The 18,573-nt window shown below is 46.3% G+C and overlaps 1 protein-coding gene across 1 annotated transcript; it reads left to right on the top strand.

Annotated features, from left to right (window-relative positions):
• Positions 1-15,835: 15,835 nt before the first annotated feature.
• On the top strand, positions 15,836-17,860 carry ADRB2 (adrenoceptor beta 2). The gene has a single exon (XM_006097439.3). The coding sequence runs from the start codon at positions 16,082-16,084 to the stop codon at positions 17,330-17,332; it is 1,251 nt and encodes a 416-aa protein (XP_006097501.1). The 5' UTR covers positions 15,836-16,081; the 3' UTR covers positions 17,333-17,860.
• Positions 17,861-18,573: the final 713 nt, after the last annotated feature.

Here is an 18,573-nt window from a genome sequence, read left to right as displayed (position 1 = left end):
TCAAGCTCACCAGAAGCCAGAAGGGATATGATGCGCGCTGGTTGTTCTCATGAAGGAACAGCAATGCCTAGTATTCATGGAGCCCTGCACAAAGCACTTAGATTGCTTTTTATCATTTAAGGCTCACAGCAGTGCTACTAGGTAGGTCTTATTTTACCCCTGACTTCTGTGTGAGTAAAGCAGGTGCAGAGAGGTAAAGCAACAGCTGCCCAAGGGGTAGGATTCAGATTGAAGCCAGGTCAGATGGCTTCTGAAGTCCATGTTCTTAGCCTGCTCTGCTGTGCTGGGACTGGACAGGCTCAAGAGACCACAGAAAGCAGCAGAAAGAGGTCTGTCTGGAACCAGAGAACTTGGGTACCACCTGTGCCCAGCCACCAACTGGTTGGCACCTTCAGCAAATGGCTTCACCTCCCTGGGCCTTAATTTCCCCATCTGTGAATTGCAGTGGCTGGCTTAAATCATGGAGGCTGAAGTCTTTCCATAGTGGACTATAGCTTTATTTACTCATTCCACAAATATTTAGTAAGTGTCCATTATGTGCCAGGCACCATTCCAGACGCTGAGAATATAACAATAACCAATATAAACAAAGTCCCTGCATCCATGGAACTTGTATTTTAGAAGTGGGGGTGGGGGGAGGGATACAAAATAAACAGGTTAAAAGTTCCAGAAGAAGATAAGCCCCAAGAAGAAAATAAAGTAGGGTAAGAGACTGAGAGTGGCAGGTGCAGGACGGTGGCTATTTTATATGGGGTGGGTGGGGGGGGGCTTTGAATAAAGAATGGAATAATGCAAATGAAGGCATAAGAAATAAGCAAACACAGGCTACATGAAATTGGAAGTAAAGGCATTATTGCCTTAAGAGAGTCCACAGCTAGTAAATGACTATTGAAAATTCCTCAAATTTAAATCAGATGCACATGGATTTAAGCCTCCCCTGCCCCCTTTGTCAGTAAATCTTTCATCATGAATCCAATTTCATGATGTAATCTTAGTATAATTTAGTAGCCTCAAAATTAGATAATATGCTCAGATTCAATTGCAATTACTAATTGTTCTAAACTAAACTGAGTGACTCCTGGCCAGAGTAGGTTACAGGGAATGGCCAGCAATAGATGAGTATATGTTATTGCTGGTGTGTCCGCTAATCAAGGTTAAAAATGTCTTGATTGAAAGATCTCAGATGATCTGGGGCCATTCAGATTGTGTTTGACCCAAGTTTACATGTTAAAAGCTTTTAAGAAGAAATGGTTTGTAAGGTCCATGGATTCTACCTTTTCATAGCTCTGACATCGGTTCATGTCTGTCTATGTCCACCACTGTTGCTCAGGTCCAGGCCACCACTATCTTTCATCTCTGTCTCCACTCTTAGTCCCTCTCAATTCATTCTCCACACTGTAGTGGCCAGGATGGTATTTCTAAAACAAAACATGTGACATGGCAGTATCATGTCACTCTCCTCCTGAAACTTGCCAATGGTGGTGGCTACACAACTCATAATGGTGGTGATCACACAACTATGTGCATCCATCAAAATCCATAGAACTGCATTCACAAAGACACTAACTTTTTCTGTATGTAAACTATACCTAAATAAAACTGACTTTAAAATCTCCAGTGACAGTCATTGCTCTCGAGGTAAAACGAACCTTTCTCAGGGTAGTGATATCATGCAGTTAGATATTCATCGTGGGCCTGGATTCAAAGCCCAGTCCCAAACATCACTTGTTAACTGGGTGACCTTGAGCAAACCACCTGAATTCTCTGTACTCATTATCCTTATTAGTCAAAATGATAATGATAGTACCTAGCTCTTAGAGCTGTCATGATGATTAAGTGAGGTAGTTCCTGTAAGTATAAAGCATTTAGAACAGAGCCTGTTGTGGAAGTGCTCACTCAGTGTACAATATTGCTAACAAGCTTTGTAATACCCACAATTAGAAGCTGTGTTCGTTTTCTAGGCTTGCCATAACAAAGGACCACAAAATGGGTGGCTTAACCAACAGAAGTGTATTGTCTCCCAGTCCTGGAGGCTAGGAGTCCAAGATCAAGGTTGGCAGGGTTGGCTACTTCTGGGGGCTGTGAGGAAGACTGTGTTCCAGACCTCTCCCCTAGCAATCGGGCATCCCTTGGCTTATACCTAGATGCATCACCTCTATCTCTGTCTTCATGTTCACTCACATAGCATTTTCCCTGTGTGTGCATCTGTCTCCAAATTTCTCCCTGTTCATAAGAACACCAGTCATACCCTCCTCCGGTATGACTTCATCTTAACTAATTACATCTGCAACAACCCTATTTCCAAATAAGGTCACATCGTGTGATATTGGGGATAGAACTTCATGTAAATTTTGGAGAGACATACTCAACCTGTGACAGGCCCTGGCATATCGTGTTATCACCTCTGCCAATAATATCTCTTCCAACGACTTCCCACACCCACAAATTTGTTTGGCAAACTCCTAGTGAGATAGGTATTGCTACTTCAGTTAGAAACTGCTTTCTTGGAAAAGTCCTCCCTAACATGTTGCCAGTCCACCAATTCCATTAGGGCCTTTCTCATGTTCTTCCAGAGTCCCTGTCTCAATACCTCCCACAACCCTTGTCACTTTGCACTGTACTTGCTTGTTTACCAGCCTGTCTCCCCATAAGACTTCAAATAACTCACAGACAAGAACTGCTTAATATTGAGCCTCAGAGCCCAGATGGATTCTTAGTAAATATTTGTTGAGTTAATGAATGCTAATGTGCCTTTTCATATTCTGGGCATCACCTATTTTATGTTTCTATGAATGTTTAGAAGAAGAAAACTGCAAAAATTAGGAAGCAAACGTTTTTAAGCAACATATCAGTTGGTGTTTAGTTTGAAGATCAGAAATCTGCTAGGTATTTCAAATAAAAGGTATTTAATACAGGGAATTGATTGAACTGTCGTTGGATGGATATAAAAGCAACAAAGGGAATGCTAAGAAAATCTAGATATGAGTAACTGCAGGAAACTGCCATCACTCCTAGGACTGGGGGAACAGAAGGGGAATGGAAAGGTTGCCAGAAACTAAGAGTGAGAGGGCGGTGCCATGCATGGCTGAGGCCGAGATCGCAGAGAGGCAGAAACCACACGGCCGTAGCTTGGACCTCTGATAGAGCGTGCTCTGCAAGTTGCTGAAGGTAGAGTTGCTGACTGTCCTCTGCTATCAGAGGGAAACACAGGGTACCTAGCAAGGAACTCCAAGTAGTTTGCAGACGTCTAGCCCCAGCATCACAGGGCAGAGATAAGAAGGTGGGGAAGGAGCTGAGAGTCAGTTGGTACATACACAGCACAAGCAACGAACCTGATACAAAGCTGGGGTTAGAACTGTAATTAGGAAAGATTCTGCCCAGGGGGTTCTAACCCTGGCCCTGCCACAGGCTGACCATGTCCTCGGACAAGCAGCTTCCCTCCTCTGGCCTTCACGCTCCCCATCCACGGCGGGGGGGGGGGGGCGTAATGGGTCCCCCCCCCCCCCAAAATATAGTATACTTTTAAAGGGCGTCTTTCCCGGGTAGAGGGGGGGTTCCAAGGGAAACCCCCCGGGGTGTGTGGAGGGATTTTTTGACGGGAGTTGTGGGGAGGGATCCCGAACAAGGTTTTAACCCTTAAAAAAATGAAAATTTTTTTTTTTTCCGTAATCAACTGGTCATCAGAAAAATTTCCACGGTTGGATGGGGGGGGGGGGGGGGGGGGGCGGGGCGTGCTGAGCTAGGTGATCTCTAAGGGCCTTTCCAGGTATGAGCAGAGATGTGACAGGAGAAGCACCAGGAGTTGCTGAGGATTTCTGAGCGATGTTGTCATGAGGATCCTAGCACAGGCTTTAGCCATCAAACAAATCTGACATTTCCTTTTCCCCTTTCTGCAGCCACTGTTTACATGTCCCAAAGAAGGCAGAGGAAGGAAGTCAGGGCCGCATTGCTCCAATATGGTGACTCCCTTAGACAAACTGATTCCAAAATACCCATTAAGGGGAATGTCCCACATTCAGTTAAATGAACACATAACCGAAATGCAGGGGTGGGGGAAGGACGGGGAAGGAGCACGTGGGGAGGAGGCCAGTGAAAAAAAGCACATTTTGTGGAGACACACAGACTCTAACTCAACCATGTTTTTCAGGTCCTCTCATCCTGGCCTTGCTCTGCCTTGTTGGGAGTTCAGTCGTGGGGTAGGGGGTCTCAGTTCAAATCTCAACAGAGCCACATGCCAGCAAGGCATTTATTTTTGCTCTTTTGAGCCTGACTTTCGTGCCCTGCACTTCTGACTACCTCTCAAGATCATAAGGATCAAATGAGCTTATATGTGTGCAAGTGTTATCTCAGTCCGGGTATTATTGACACAAGTGTGGTCATTTTATGAAAATGCATTAAGCATGAAAATGCATTTATAAAAATCTATTGCGTATGTTTAAGATTTTGCACATACATGTATGTTTTCGACCTCAGTAAGAGAATTACTAAAAAAAAAACACCCAACAACACACTATACAAAGTAAAAGGTTACTTAAATATAGTTTAATTTATGAACTAATGGCAGTATCGGGTGATAAGAAGTGACCTACTTAGATAACAGAGCCAACAGTGTGAGTAAATATATAAAGGAGAGCTAAGCACTCTAGATTTCACAGACATAGCTAAAATTCTGTAGGCATATCCCTTACTTAATTCTAGCTTTGAAAAAGGAGCACATTTCGTGTAGAGAATCTGGAAACTATAGGAAAGCATGGAGAAAAAAAATAGAAATTAACCGTAAGTTCACTCTCTCACACACATACAAAATGAAAACTTCTCCGTGAATTGCAAATGCTAATGGATTATGAGGGACTCACTGGTGAGAATGTTCTATATTCTCTTCCTTCTTTTCTACTTCTTGACAGACTCAGAAATTGAGAATTCTTATAAGGCAGGCAGGGGTACAATGCAGGGACCTACAGAAACCAGGAAGGTTTATAACCAGTGTAACAGCTGGGATGAGCCTGTGCAAGTGCCATGATAAATGGCAGCTGACCACTGGCCTGAAAGACAGAGGTATTAGGGAATGGTGGAGACTGTGGCAAACTCAAGACCATGTGCCCAACGGACTACTTTGCTCCAACCCATGATTCTGTAGTCCTGGTGTGTCTGGGTCACTGATGCTTTAAAGAGAAGTTGGTCATCTGGAATTTTATGTGAAAATCCCCAATTTTTTTTTAATGTTAGTACCTAATTAATTTTTTAACTCTGTGGGCCAACCCAAAGACATCTGTAGGGCAGATGTGGCCTATGGCTGCCAATTTGCCACCTCTGCTAAAAGCAAAAAAGGGAAGGGAAGGGTTCATTCAAGGTCTTGGGCAGGAAAGTAGCAGGAGCCGAATTCTTGAGGCAGCACACGAGAAGGAGATACTAGAGTGGGGAAAGACTAGGTGGTGAAAAGAGAAAATTCCAGATGAGTGATGACTGGAGCAATGGAAAGGGAAGCTGGAGAGGAAAGGAGGGGGTGTGGTGTTGGGAGAATCGATGCAGGGAGGGGCCTGGAGCCCAAGAGGGGTATCAATGTAGCAGTGTTCAAGTTTGAGGAAGGAAGTGCCTTTTTCGGTAACAGACAACTACCGAGGAGGAACTGCTTAGCATTAGAGAGGCCTTCTCCCTAAATAGCAAAAAGACTAAAAAAGCCATTGACTCTGGGGCTGCATGTGGGCTGAGCTGTCTGGACCAGAAGTTGGGGGGAGGCAAGAGGAACAAAGTTAAAACCAAGTCCTCTACCTTGAAGGGACTGGGATGCTTAGTTTGAATTTATAAAGGCACAAGGGAAACCTGGGAGTTGGCGGGTTTGCTTGCAAAAATCATTCACTGAACATGTCCATGTGGCAGGGGTTCCTGCTGGGGCTAGGTTTGGGGACTACTAGTATAGTGATCAGCAAAAACAAATAAAATCCATGTTGTTCCTGTCCGGAGGGAGTCTTCTGGACAGATAGTGAGTGAATAATCTCACAAATACATGCAAAGATGCAAAACTGAGATAAGTGTTGAGAAGGAGAGGAACATGGGTAGTGAGGGTGTGTCCCACAGGGTGGGGACCTAGACTTCCAGAGGAAACGAGGATTCAGCTGAGGGCTAAGGGATGAGTAAACACTCATGAGGTCAACAGGGGAAGGAAAGGCTTGTAGGTATGGGGAACAGCATGTGCAAATGTCTGACTCACAGGAAGGACTGAGAAGGCCCGTGTGGAGAGCGCACCAGGAGGGGCTGTGGGGTGGAGGAGGGATGAGGCTGGTTCTGTGCGGTCTGCAAATGCCTCCAGAGAGAGGCCACGGACACACTTTTCATTAGAGACTGATGGCGGTGTTTGGAAGTTGTTGTTTGCTTTTAGTTCATTAAAGTAAAAATCCACCATTTATTCTACACATCCCGGGCCCCGTCCCAAATCATTGTCTCACCAATCCACACAACAGCCTCCGGAGATCTGTGTCCCCTTCCCATTGCTGGGTAACAAACACCCCCAACCCTTAGCGGTTTCAGCAAGAACCATTTTATTTTTGTCTCTGGATTGTGGAAGGGGTTCAACTGGGTGGGTTTTTCTTGGAGCTGTTATGCGTTTACAGCCAGATGGTGGCTAGGGCTGGAGTCACCTTAAGGCCAGGGCTACGCGGGAGTGACTGGGGGCATTGCTTCCCTTGGGGCTCCTCCAAGTTTGGGCTTCCTCATTGCCTGGCTGTCTCTGGGTCGTGTACATGGAGGAGGTCTTCCCCCAGAGCAGGTAATTCAGGAGAGCTAGGCAGAAGTGACAGTCCTCATTAGGACAGGCCCCGAACTGCCACAGTGTCACTTCTGCTGGATGCACTGGGCACAGCAGTCACGAGTCAGACCAGAGCAGCGGTTCTCAACCTGTGGGTCGCAACCCCTTTGGGGGTCGAATGACCCTTTCACAGGGGTCGCCTAAGGCCATCGGAAAACACATATATAATTACATATTGTTTTTGTGATTAATCACTATGCTTTAATTATGTTCAATATGTAACAATGAAAATACATCCTGCATATCAGATATTTACATTATGATTCATAACAGTAGCCAAATTACAGTTATGAAGTAGCAACGAAAATAATTTTATGGTTGGGGGTCACCACAAATGAGGAACTGTATTAAAGGGTCGCGGCATTAGGAAGGTTGAGAACCACTGGTCCAGGGGGTGAAATAATAAACGCCACCTTTTGCTGGACCATGGCGTGGGCTTATAGGAGGAATCAGTGACCGTCATCTTGGAGATAAGCCATCACAGCAATTACAATTACCAGCCCCAGTTTACAAGTGAAGGGATCAAGGTTGAGAGAGAAACCTTCCCAAGATCACAAGGCCAGCAGCAAGAGGCACAACCAGAACGCAGACCCAGGTTGACCCGACTCCCAGACATCCTGGATGGAACCACTGTGATATTCCTGTAACGGGGCAGGACGGAGCAGTGGGAACGTCAGGTTCTGCTCCCAGTGCTGCCGCCGGCTCACTGTGTGACATTGTCCTCCTCCCCTGTGGGCCTCAGGCTCCCATCCACACCGGGAGGGCTGGGCGGCCCTAGGATTCTGGGGTCCAGAACTTTGATTCTGGTAATAGCTATTCTGTGTGCTGCACCCTCTGAGCTGGTAGGAGGTCACCAAATGGCTCCTTTCCCTGTTAGGGCATCAACATGTCAGCTCCAGGGCAGGCCGGCAGCCTCTGCTCTTCCTCCTTCCCTTTCCTCTTAGCAACGCTCACTTTGCAGCCCTGGCTGCTGTGTTTACCCAGCCTCTCCTCCACTCTCCCCTTAACTGCAACCATAAGCAGGGAGCAGGGCTCTCAGTCTCTCCCTCCACAGTTCCACAGCCTCCCTTGAGCAGCTGATTAAATTCTTGACTCGGAAATTGACAGGGGCTGAGGCCAACATCTTTTTCCTGCCAGACAGGGCACACCAGGCTTTGCCGCACTTGGCAATAATTGGTCCGTCAAGAGTGTGTCGAATGAGAGCTTGTGTAGGTGAATCCACGCTCTCATTCTGTGCAAACCGCCCAGCTGTGCACGAGAGGGCAAACCCACTGAGGCCAGGAATTGCACCTGACGTCCTCACACTGCATCCACAGTGCCTGGCCCATAGTCGGCAATCAACGAGTATTTGTTGGTGGCATCAGCTAACATTTTTAAAAATCCTTGGCATTTAATTCTTTAAATATCCATTTTATGGCTCGATTTGTCCTCAAAAATATTTGAGTTTAATTTGCCTCTTCTTGTCTATTCTCATTTTTTCTATTTCTTTCTCCTTATTGGTTTTTGTGAGTTGAATATTCCACCCCCACCCCTCCCCTCCTCCCCCCGCAACATTCCCTTTCAGCTTAAGCCAGTGAAATGTAAACGTGCCTCCAGGCTTTTTGCTTGTCTTTTCAGTCTCAACTAAAATGTCAGAATGAAAAACTGGAGCAGAGGTTGAGAGTCAGAAGCCACAGCTTCTAGGCCCATTTCTCCTGCAATCTCTGTGGCCTTTCTCAAATCCCTCCCTCACTGTGGATCCCAGCTTCCCCATCTAGGCTCTGAAAGGGCTGCAGTATCAGTGGGTATCCTTTTAGCAATGGAAGGCTTGCACAAAAGTAATTTTATGCAGAAGCAGGATATAAAAAGCAGGTACACGTGGAGCAGCTCTGATAGGAGGAACTGGTTCTGTGCCTCCCCCACCTGCCCCCACAACCCCACCTACGCTGAAGCAGGGACTTGACTGAGCTAGGCAATCCTTAAGGGCACTCCAGTTCTGGAGCAGAATGATTCATAGCCGTGTTAATGCACTGGACTGTCACGAAAGGCCCACATCAGTACAGAGGGGCAGGGGCACGCACTTGTGTACACTCCAAACAGAAAACAGGCCCCAGAAGCTGCTTTAGCAAGCTCAATCTTTTCTCTCACAGCTTCCTCATTTGTTCAAGTTTTTATTTTCATTTCCTGATTTCTTCTCACATCCTTCCTCTTCCGCCTCCAAAGAAGTTACTAAAAATTATAATAATTTCTACTTCTTTGCTGTTTTCTGCTGCACATCCTCTCCCCTTTCCATGCCCTCTCCACATTTAATATCAATAGTTAATTGAGCACTTACTATGTGCCAGGCCAGTTCTAGCCACTTTGCAGACATTAACTCATGTGATCCTCACACCAACCCCATGAGGTTGTGATATACTATCATCAACACCTCAATTTACAGCTGAGGGCATCAATTTACAGGGAGAATAAGTAACTTGTTCAGGTTTTAGAGCTAAGAATCAGAGAAGCAGGACGTCAAACCAAGCAATTGGCTCGAGCTGCTTGCTCCAGACCTGCTCACAGGACCAGGCCTGGCCTGGTCTTCATCTGAAACCATGGCTTTGCTTCTCCCACTCCCTGACTGGTTTCTCTTGGGAGCCCTCCCTTCATCCATCACTTGCACACAAACCTCATCTCAGCAGCAGCTGCCAGGAAATCCAACCTAAGACATCTCCCAAAAATCCACGCCAAAAGCTACCACTATCAGTTCACACAAAGGATTTTTCCCCTGTTGGATCAGTTTATTTATTCATTTAAGTACCACCCTTCAAGAAACAAATGTGATGTCATGAAATTGAAGGTGTGCTAGCAATCCAGAATGATGACAATGACGATGGTGGTGGTGATGATGATGATAATGACAAGAGTAAACACTTTTTTTCTGGAAACACTGTGCTAAGTTCCTTAAACACATGATTTCATGTAACCATCAGACGCTTCCTCTGAGAAGACAGCTATTCAGGGAACACCTCCACTATAATGACAGCCACTGACAGACACCTCACCTCAAACCTATCTTCTAATCATTAGAATATTTTAACTTCCATTTTGATGACCAATCAAAACCTCAGATTTGACATGGCCATACCTGAATCCATTACCCTTCCTGTTCTACGGACACTCGGTCCACTGCTCAGCTCACCCTGTTTGGCAATGGCCCCCACTCCTCGGACTCACCTCCCAACCGCCAGCCACTCCAAGTTCTGCTGATTTGCTCTCCTGCCCTGTTGGTTCTCTCTCTTCTTTCCAAACCCAGCTTCTCACATGTTCTTTCTATTCCCTCAACAAACATCCGAGGGCTTTGAGCCTCATTTTAAATAGGAACACTTGGAGGCCTGGAGGGTTTAAACATACTGTCTGAAGCCTTCAGCTGGTTCAGGGCAGAACCAGGACTGGAACCCAGATCCACCTGGCTCCAAAGCCCATGCTCTTTCTATCACAGCAGTGCATCTCATTAGCACAAGTCTAGGGCTGAGATACCTTTAAATATAATAAAGTTATTTTAAATCCTTCAGCAACACTACATTAAATAACAGTGTACTAAGTAGGAGTTGTTCTCCTTTCAAATTTTTTTTCAATCTTGTAAAATAGATGGAGGAAGCCCCATTTAGTGTTACAATACCATTAGTATCTCCCCAAGGCTCACTAATCTTCCTTTTTAATAAAAAGAGAACAGGCCTCAGGTTCAGAACTTTGGCAGGGAACAAAATTTAGCTAGAAATAATTAACAATGTTTTGTACTCATGGTTACCTTCTATTTATGGCAGATGACACCAGTTTTTTTCCACGTGCAGTAATGGAAGTAAAACAAAATTTTCTTTAAAAACAAATGTATTTGAGTTTGAGAAGCAAGTTGATGTCAAGAAAAATATTTTGTAAATAACAGTACACCTGCTACTCAGAATAGCAGGGTTCCCGATGGGGAAGTATGGGGGAAAGAAAACTGGAACCGAGCTGTTTCGTAGGATATTGATAGTTGTCACTTGCCAAGTCCTCAGCAGCTCCTCAGAGTCAGGAACTCATCGCCTCAATGGCCCTCAAGCTGCTTCCTTCCCACTACAGGCTCGTTCAGTTTAGAACGAGAAAGCCCTTGGGTGCCCCCTAGCCCAAACTCCTACTCCCGTTCCATGGATGAAGATGGAGGCTCGAAAAAAGAAGGTGGCTTTTTAAGGTTATAGATGCCAAGTTGTTCTGGGACCAGAACCTAGTTCTACCGATCCCCATCTATGCTCTCTCCTCTACACCAAACTGCTTCCGTTGCAAAGAAACATTCATCAAGACACACTCTTCATTCCCATATCTGAAGGAGAACCCACTCAATCAGTCCCGCTCAGATTCAACAAGGGAATCAAGCCCTATGCCCTAAGGCACCCTGTACAGAATAGGGAATGACTTCATCTCTCTCTATGTCCCTAGGAAGGTAATAGCTATGTTCCAGCCTTGGGAGGAATGGTCACTGAAACAATTTTCTGTACGGTTAATTCTCTTGCAAAAACCCAATTGAGAGCCCGACCAGTGTGACCCAGTGGATGAGCGTTGACCTATGAACCAGGAGGTCACGGTTTGATTCCTGATCAGGCACATACCTGGGTTTCAGGCTCAATCCCCAGCAGGAGGCATGCAGGAGGCAGCTGATCAATGATTCTCTCTCATCATTGATGTTTCTATATCTATCTCCCTCTCCCTTCCTCTCTGAAATCAATAAATATATATATATTTTAAAAAACCAACCGAGAAAAGCTACAAGAGTTTAGCCCCTTTGAATGACTGAATTTCCTCAGGCCCAGGAGTCCTTCCTATGACCAACTGAAGTTTCTCCTGCTTTAATTTAATACCATCTCCCTTTGTTCAGCCCCCCTGAAACTCGGAGAATTTATTAGCATGTCTCTCATTAAGCGCTAGCATAGCAGGAAATTAAATCCATCTGGTATAACCAGCTGTTCTGAAAGCTTTCCTGGTTGCTCTGTCGACTTTATGGTTGCCAAGGTGATTGCAAATTGATTGTTTGATGGCTTGTTCTAGAATCATTCCAGGTATTGATGTTAAGGTTAGACGTCAAACAGCCCAAGAATGAATGTTAGAGACCTGCTGTGATGTAAAGCAAACTCTAGAGACTCAAGGGAACAAGGGGTATTTAATCTGAAGAGAAGAAAGCTTAGGAGAACTCTAAGGAATTCTCCCAAAAGTTTAAGGACAGTCTTGGGGAAGAGTAGAGACTTGTTTTGAGTGGCCTCAAGGGGGCAGACTTAAGACCTACGGGTAGATGCCCCATGAAGATGGATTTCAGTTCCATCTGAATAGTTGGAGAAATATACACTGACAAGGGCTGGTGAGCTTGCCTAAACTGGAGAGGGCTGTCTAAGAGTTTGGTGGACGCATTGTGTAAGGGGCTGACTAGACTGGGAGATGTTTCATTCAAAACCACTAGCATCCCACTCAGCTCTGTAACTGCATGATAATGGCGAGTTTCATTATCATTCTTTCTCAGAAACTGAATTTTGTCTCCCTTTTCATAGCAACTTAGATTTAAAATAAATTACTCATTACCCATGTTCAAAGGGCCCTTTCACAATATGATATAAAAAGACACATATGCATTCTATGTACACATTTTGATTCAAAAAGAAGATAACAGTCAGAGCTATCTCTTTCCCAAGGCAGTATGCTAAGCGTTTTACATGCATTTAATCTTATTTAATGTGAATTTCATGAGATGATACTGTACAAAGATAATATTAAAGACAAACATTTAAGACCGTCATTTAGAAAGAAATCCGCAGATGTTTCTCTGCTCCAGGGACTGTAAAAATGGAAGGAATCTTGTCTCAACCAAAACCAGGATAAGATTTTCCTAAGCTGTCCAGCTACTGGTGTGCGGGCATTCCCTGGCTCCACAAAAACTTGCTCCTATTCAAACATTCTTTCGGTCAATCAAGATATGTGTGTGTTTTTCCCCTGTTTGGCAGGCAGGAAACGATAAATCGGTGTCTTAAGGGATTGACAAAATAAGTAATTCTACACTATCAATCACCATAAAAGAGCCTGCTTTTGCTTACATCAGATAAAGGTGTATTTAGTCTACTAAGAACTTCCCAGTTCAGCCGTAGCATTAACTCTGTGAGGCCACAAGTCCTGTAAGCAGTGCCACTCCTCTGCTGAGAAATGACAGGACAGCGTTAGGCACTCAAAGTAGGTGAGGCTAGAAGCAGACCCGCCGGGACCCTCAAACTTCCCTGCTGCCTTGGACTGGACATTTATTACTGCACTTTATTCCTCGTTTGCAAACTGGAGTGGGGGGGGAGAAAGCTAAATGATCTATTAAAACTCTTTCCCATTTTAACTCTCTAATCCTATAATTCTAAAAGGAAGTCAGGATTAGACTCTGGGCATGAAGACAAAACCTTGAAATTCCTACCAACTTGGTGATGGGGGGGGAGGGGAGAGAGAGAGAGAGAGAGAGAGAGAGAGAGAGAGAGAGAGAGAGAGATTGTCTATTCAGTAAGGCTGGTGGGCAAAGGCCTGGAACTTCCTCAATGACATGAGCAGTGTTCCCTCTTGATTTAGTGTTTGTAGGTTTTTTTAAAAGGTGTTTCCCAAAATATTCAAAGTTGTGACTTATGTTTATATCTAAATAATCAATTTGTGCTTATCCTAAAAGGACTTTCTTTGTTCGTTTTGTTATGGGGAGGTTAAACAACAAGTGTATTTATTCCATAGCTTCACAAACAGGAAGGAGCCTTTAAAAGACTTAGTTCCACAATTCGGGGCAGACTTATATTTAAAGAAACGTTGTTGCATAACAGGCACTGCCTCTTCCGAAAATGCATCATGCCAGAACCAATTTTGGAAAACGCAAATATGAGGTGGGTATATTTTGAAAACTATGTGAACATAATAGGGCCCTAATGAATATTGGTGGCTTTTATGGGAACTATTTGTTTTTTAAGTCATCTGTCTTGCAAAACCCATCTCTGCTTGTGAAGGAAGTTAAAGGGGGTGTGTAGGTGAAATTCTGTTTCTGGGCTTTGCTTCTGAAGTATTAGAAGACAAACAACATATTCTGAACTGCTAAGTAAATTATATACATTTTATTTATTACCCATATTTGTGCAGTATTTATAACCCATGTTTGTGTGACATTTATATGTGCAAAAGCCATTTTTACCTTTATGATATCATTCGATTCTCACTCAGCCCAACCAATGGAACTGACTTTATTCCTGGTTTAGAGATGGAGGAAATTAAGCCCTATCTCTTTTACCTGCCTAAGGAAAGTGAGCTAGAAAGTTTTAAGGCAGGGGGTTCTGGAACCCGGGTATCCCAATTCCAGTTGGAGTCCTTCTTCCCTATACCCCATCCCTTTCTGCATTGAAAGAATTGAAAGATGGGTTTTAGATTCAGGCAGGCCTGGCTCAGCTTCTGCCTCTGGCTCTGCCTGGCTGTGTTCCTCTTTGAGCCCCATTTGTGAATTAAGCTAAAAATAGTACCCAACTACCCCCTACTCACACCATGGGACTGTGGGAAGAATTAAATGGAATAATGTATGAAAAGCACATAGCAGAATGTTCCATAAATGTTAGCCATTGTTGTTATTATGTAATCAACAAAGTATGCTGGTTACACTGTAGGAAATACTTAAAAACACACACACCCTACTAATACATTTGAAATCAAACCTGAAAAATGAATTTCTTTTTAATAGTAGAGTCATATACCAGATGGAAAGGATAGTACTGTATTTCATAGACAAAGACCCTAGTTGGAAAGCTTGGCCTGATATTTTTATTTAAGGAGAAATGATCTTTTGCTTTCTGTGCCTGCAAAACGTCCTTAATGCTAGCCAGAGTAATAACCCAAGTCCTTTGAAATTGCTATTTTTCAAAGTCGGAAGCCACAGAATAGCGGCAATTTCAAATGGCTCACCCCAACAGATCAACAAACGTCCCAGCAGATGAAAGGATGTTTCTAGTTGCAATGGGATCACTGAAGAAGTTGAGGTTGAAGTGAAAACTAGTCCATGTTCAAGGCGTTTTCATTCCAACAGAAAAATGAAGGAGTGATGCCACACTCCCAAGAATGAAACATTAAAGCATACCACTTTCTCTCTCCGTCCCCAAACACACACATGCATATAGTACACTCCAGCTCCAAATGAAACCCAAAGGCTGAAACGGTATGTCTCAATGCCTGCAAATTTCCAAGGAGGGCACCAAAGTACTTGACAGCGAGCGCGCTGAGGAAATCAGCAGCTGTTGAAGTCACCTCCTGAGGTCTTGCCAAATGTTTGAAAGGGAATATGCCTGTGTCCCTATGTGTGTGTGCGCGCGCGCGGGAAGGAGAGGGGGACCGCGTGGGAGTCCGGGTGCATGGTGAGGGGTTTGGAGTACCTGGATGGGGCGCTCTGCTCGCCTCCAAGTGAGCGCTCGTGTGTTGTTTACTTCTGTGTGTGCCCATGCCTTTCTGCTTCTCCGTGCTTCTGTGTTTGTCTCTGTGTTGGGCAGGGTGACTTTGCGCCTGTCGGCTTCGGAGCTCGCCAGGGTGTTTGTCGGTGCGCTGCACGGGTGTGTCTCAGTCTATGGTTGTGGTTCCGTATAAGCCCGAGCATGTCTGTCGGGGTGCAAGTGTGCCTGTCGGTGCGTGTCTCCATGGGCACTCGCCTCTGTTTCCGAATGTGGGGGGAGTGTCCGCGTGCCGTCCTCTGACCTGAGATCTCAGTCCCCACAAGCGCCCAGGGCGGACAGGTAGCAGCCACAGAAGGGCCCAAAGCTCCCAGGTTGACTGGTAAGCGTGCCAGCCCTCCGGAGCCAGCCGGGGGAGCCAGGAGGGGTGGTGGCCCGCCCGCCTGACCGGAGTAGCTGGGCTCCGCCCGGGCCCGCCCCAGGAGGGGGCGGGAGAGGGGAGGGGAGGGGAGGGGCAGGAAGAGGTGGGGGCCTCGCCCCTTTGGAGAGGCGGGTGAGCCATTGGCGGAAAGTTCCCGCACGTCACCTGGGAGGCCGTTCCTCTAAAGTGCTGTGCACATAACGGGCAGCGCGCACTTGGAGGCGGCTGCTCTAGATCTCAGGCTGAGACTGACGGGCACCGCGAGCCCTGGGCACCCCACAAGCTGAGTGCAGGACGGGCTCCCACCACACCCACCCCACGGCGGCTGAATGAGGCTTCTAGGCGTCCCGTCGCTGGCCCCAGCGCCCAGCCGAAGGTCCGCCCTCTGAGGCGCGGCCAGTGCGCCCGCAGCCCGTGCGCTCACCTGCCAGCCTGCGCGCCATGGGGCAACCGGGGAACCGCACCGTCTTCTTGCTGGCGCCCAACGGAAGCCATGCACTGGGCCAAGACGTCGCGCAGGAACGGGACGAGACGTGGGTGGTGGGCATGGCCATCCTCATGTCGCTCATCGTCCTGGCCATCGTGTTTGGAAACGTGCTGGTCATCACAGCCATTGCCAAGTTCGAGCGTCTGCAGACGGTCACCAACTACTTCATCACCTCCTTGGCCTGTGCTGACCTGGTCATGGGCCTGGCGGTGGTGCCCTTTGGGGCCAGCCACATCCTTATGAAAATGTGGACTTTTGGCAATTTCTGGTGCGAGTTTTGGACTTCCATTGACGTGCTGTGCGTCACGGCCAGCATTGAGACCCTGTGCGTGATCGCGCTGGATCGCTACTTTGCCATCACGTCGCCCTTCAAGTACCAGAGCCTGCTGACCAAGAATAAGGCCCGGGTGGTCATTCTGCTGGTGTGGATCGTGTCAGGCCTCACCTCCTTCTTGCCCATCAAGATGCACTGGTACCGGGCCACCCACGAAGACGCCATCAAGTGCTACGCCAGAGAGACCTGCTGCGACTTCTTCACGAACCAGGCTTACGCCATTGCCTCCTCCATCGTTTCCTTTTACCTGCCCCTGGTGGTCATGGTCTTCGTCTACTCCAGGGTCTTCCAGGTGGCCAAAAGGCAACTCCAAAGGATCGACAAATTTGAGGGCCGCTTCCACGCCCAAAACCTCAGCCAAGTGGAGGACGGGAGGAGCGGGCACGGACATCGCAGGTCCTCCAAGTTCTGCTTGAAGGAACACAAAGCCCTCAAGACTTTGGGCATCATCATGGGCACGTTCACCCTGTGCTGGCTGCCCTTTTTCATCGTCAACATTGTGCACGTGATCCAGGATAACCTCATCCCCAAGAACGTTTACATCTTCCTAAACTGGGTGGGCTACGTCAACTCTGCTTTCAACCCCCTCATCTACTGCCGGAGCCCCGATTTCAGGAGTGCCTTCCAGGAGCTTCTGTGCCTGCGCAGGTCTTCTCTGAAGGCCTATGGGAATGGCTACTCCAACAGCAATGACAAGACTGAATACACAGGGGAGCTCAGTGGATATAACCTGGGACAGGAGAAAGACAGCAAACTGCTGTGCGAAGATGCCCAGGGCAGGGAAGACTTTGTGAACCGTCAAGGTACTGTGCCTAATGATAGCATTGATGCACACGGGAGGAATTGTAGTACAAATGACTCACTGCTCTAATGCAGCTTTTCTACTTTTTCAGACCCCCTTCCCTGACAAGACACTAAGCAGACTATTTAACTTAAGTGTAATAAATTTAGAATGAAATTGTATAGAGATGTGCAGGAGGAAGAACATCTTTCTGCCTTTTTTTATTTTTGTAAGCTGTAAAAAAAGAGAACACTTATTGGAGTGATTGTTTCTTGTACAGTTCAGTTCCTCTTTGCATGGAACTTGTCCGTGTGTGTGTCTGAAGGGCTTCGGTCCCAGACGACCTGGGGCTGCTATGTTTTGATGACTTTTCTGCGTATCTACCTCATCAGTCCAGTATTAGGGGTAATCTATTGCTGCTGGTAATGTGTATCTGAAGGAGACCTTCCTTCCTGCCCCCTCGGATGGAGGATCCGGAGCAGCCTGGATCTGACAGCTGTGAACACGTTCCTCTTATTTGCTGAAACAGGGTGTTGTGGGCAGGCATTTCAGGGGTAGCTTCAGTTGTTTTCCTGAGCAAAGTCTAAAGTTTACAGTAAATAAATTGTTTGACCATGACTTCATTGCACCTGTTTCTCCAAAACCCCTCGACTGGAGTGTGCTTGCCTCCCCCGCTGGAAACCACAGGTAACTATTTGTAATAACTGCCCGGTGACTTAATGTGGAATGGCACAGGAATGGCATGCCCTGATTGCTTAACCCTTTCCCTGGCCTTTGATTCTGTCGCCTGCAGCCTTGGTCTCTCCTGATGCTGGGGCGCCAGATCAGTTCTGCCTGCTCCCAGCTGAGCTCGTCTCGCTGGTCCTATGGTGATTACTCTTTGTTGTTACATCAGAAACACTGACTCATGGAAATGGAGTTAGGAGCATCTGTTGTGTCCCTTCGTGCACCCCCACCACCCACCTTCTAGTTCTACTTGCTTAATAGCTGCTTATATTTATTGTTTGGCTGTGTCTCGGAGTGGGGATCTTTGTGCTGCACCAGGGCTTGGCATTTGAGGGATAAGTCAGAAGTTAATGTAAAAACAAAAAAACAAAAAGCAAGCAAACAAAAAAAAAACAACTACTAAACTTCACCTCGTAATTTCAAGGGAAACTGAAAGGACATAGGTCAGAGGGAGAAAAGCTGGAAGCCACTTAGCTGATAAACACCCCATGACCTAGAAACAGGGTTCTAACCCCTCCTCTTTCTTTACTTCTGTCCCCTTTCCCTTCTCTCTAACACTCTTCTCACTTTAATATAAACCAAGATTTCTCAACCTCAGCACTAGT

This window comes from Myotis lucifugus, unplaced genomic scaffold (assembly GCF_000147115.1).
Source record: "Myotis lucifugus unplaced genomic scaffold, Myoluc2.0 scaffold_202, whole genome shotgun sequence".
Taxonomy (NCBI): Eukaryota; Metazoa; Chordata; class Mammalia; order Chiroptera; family Vespertilionidae; genus Myotis; species Myotis lucifugus.
Note: the sequence above shows the minus strand (reverse complement) of the source record. Positions and strands in the feature narration are given on the sequence as shown.

Coding starts and splice junctions, on each gene's coding strand:
- ADRB2 (XM_006097439.3), top strand. CDS start 16,082: ATGGGGCAACCGGGGAACCGCACCGTCTTCTTGCTGGCGCCCAACGGA.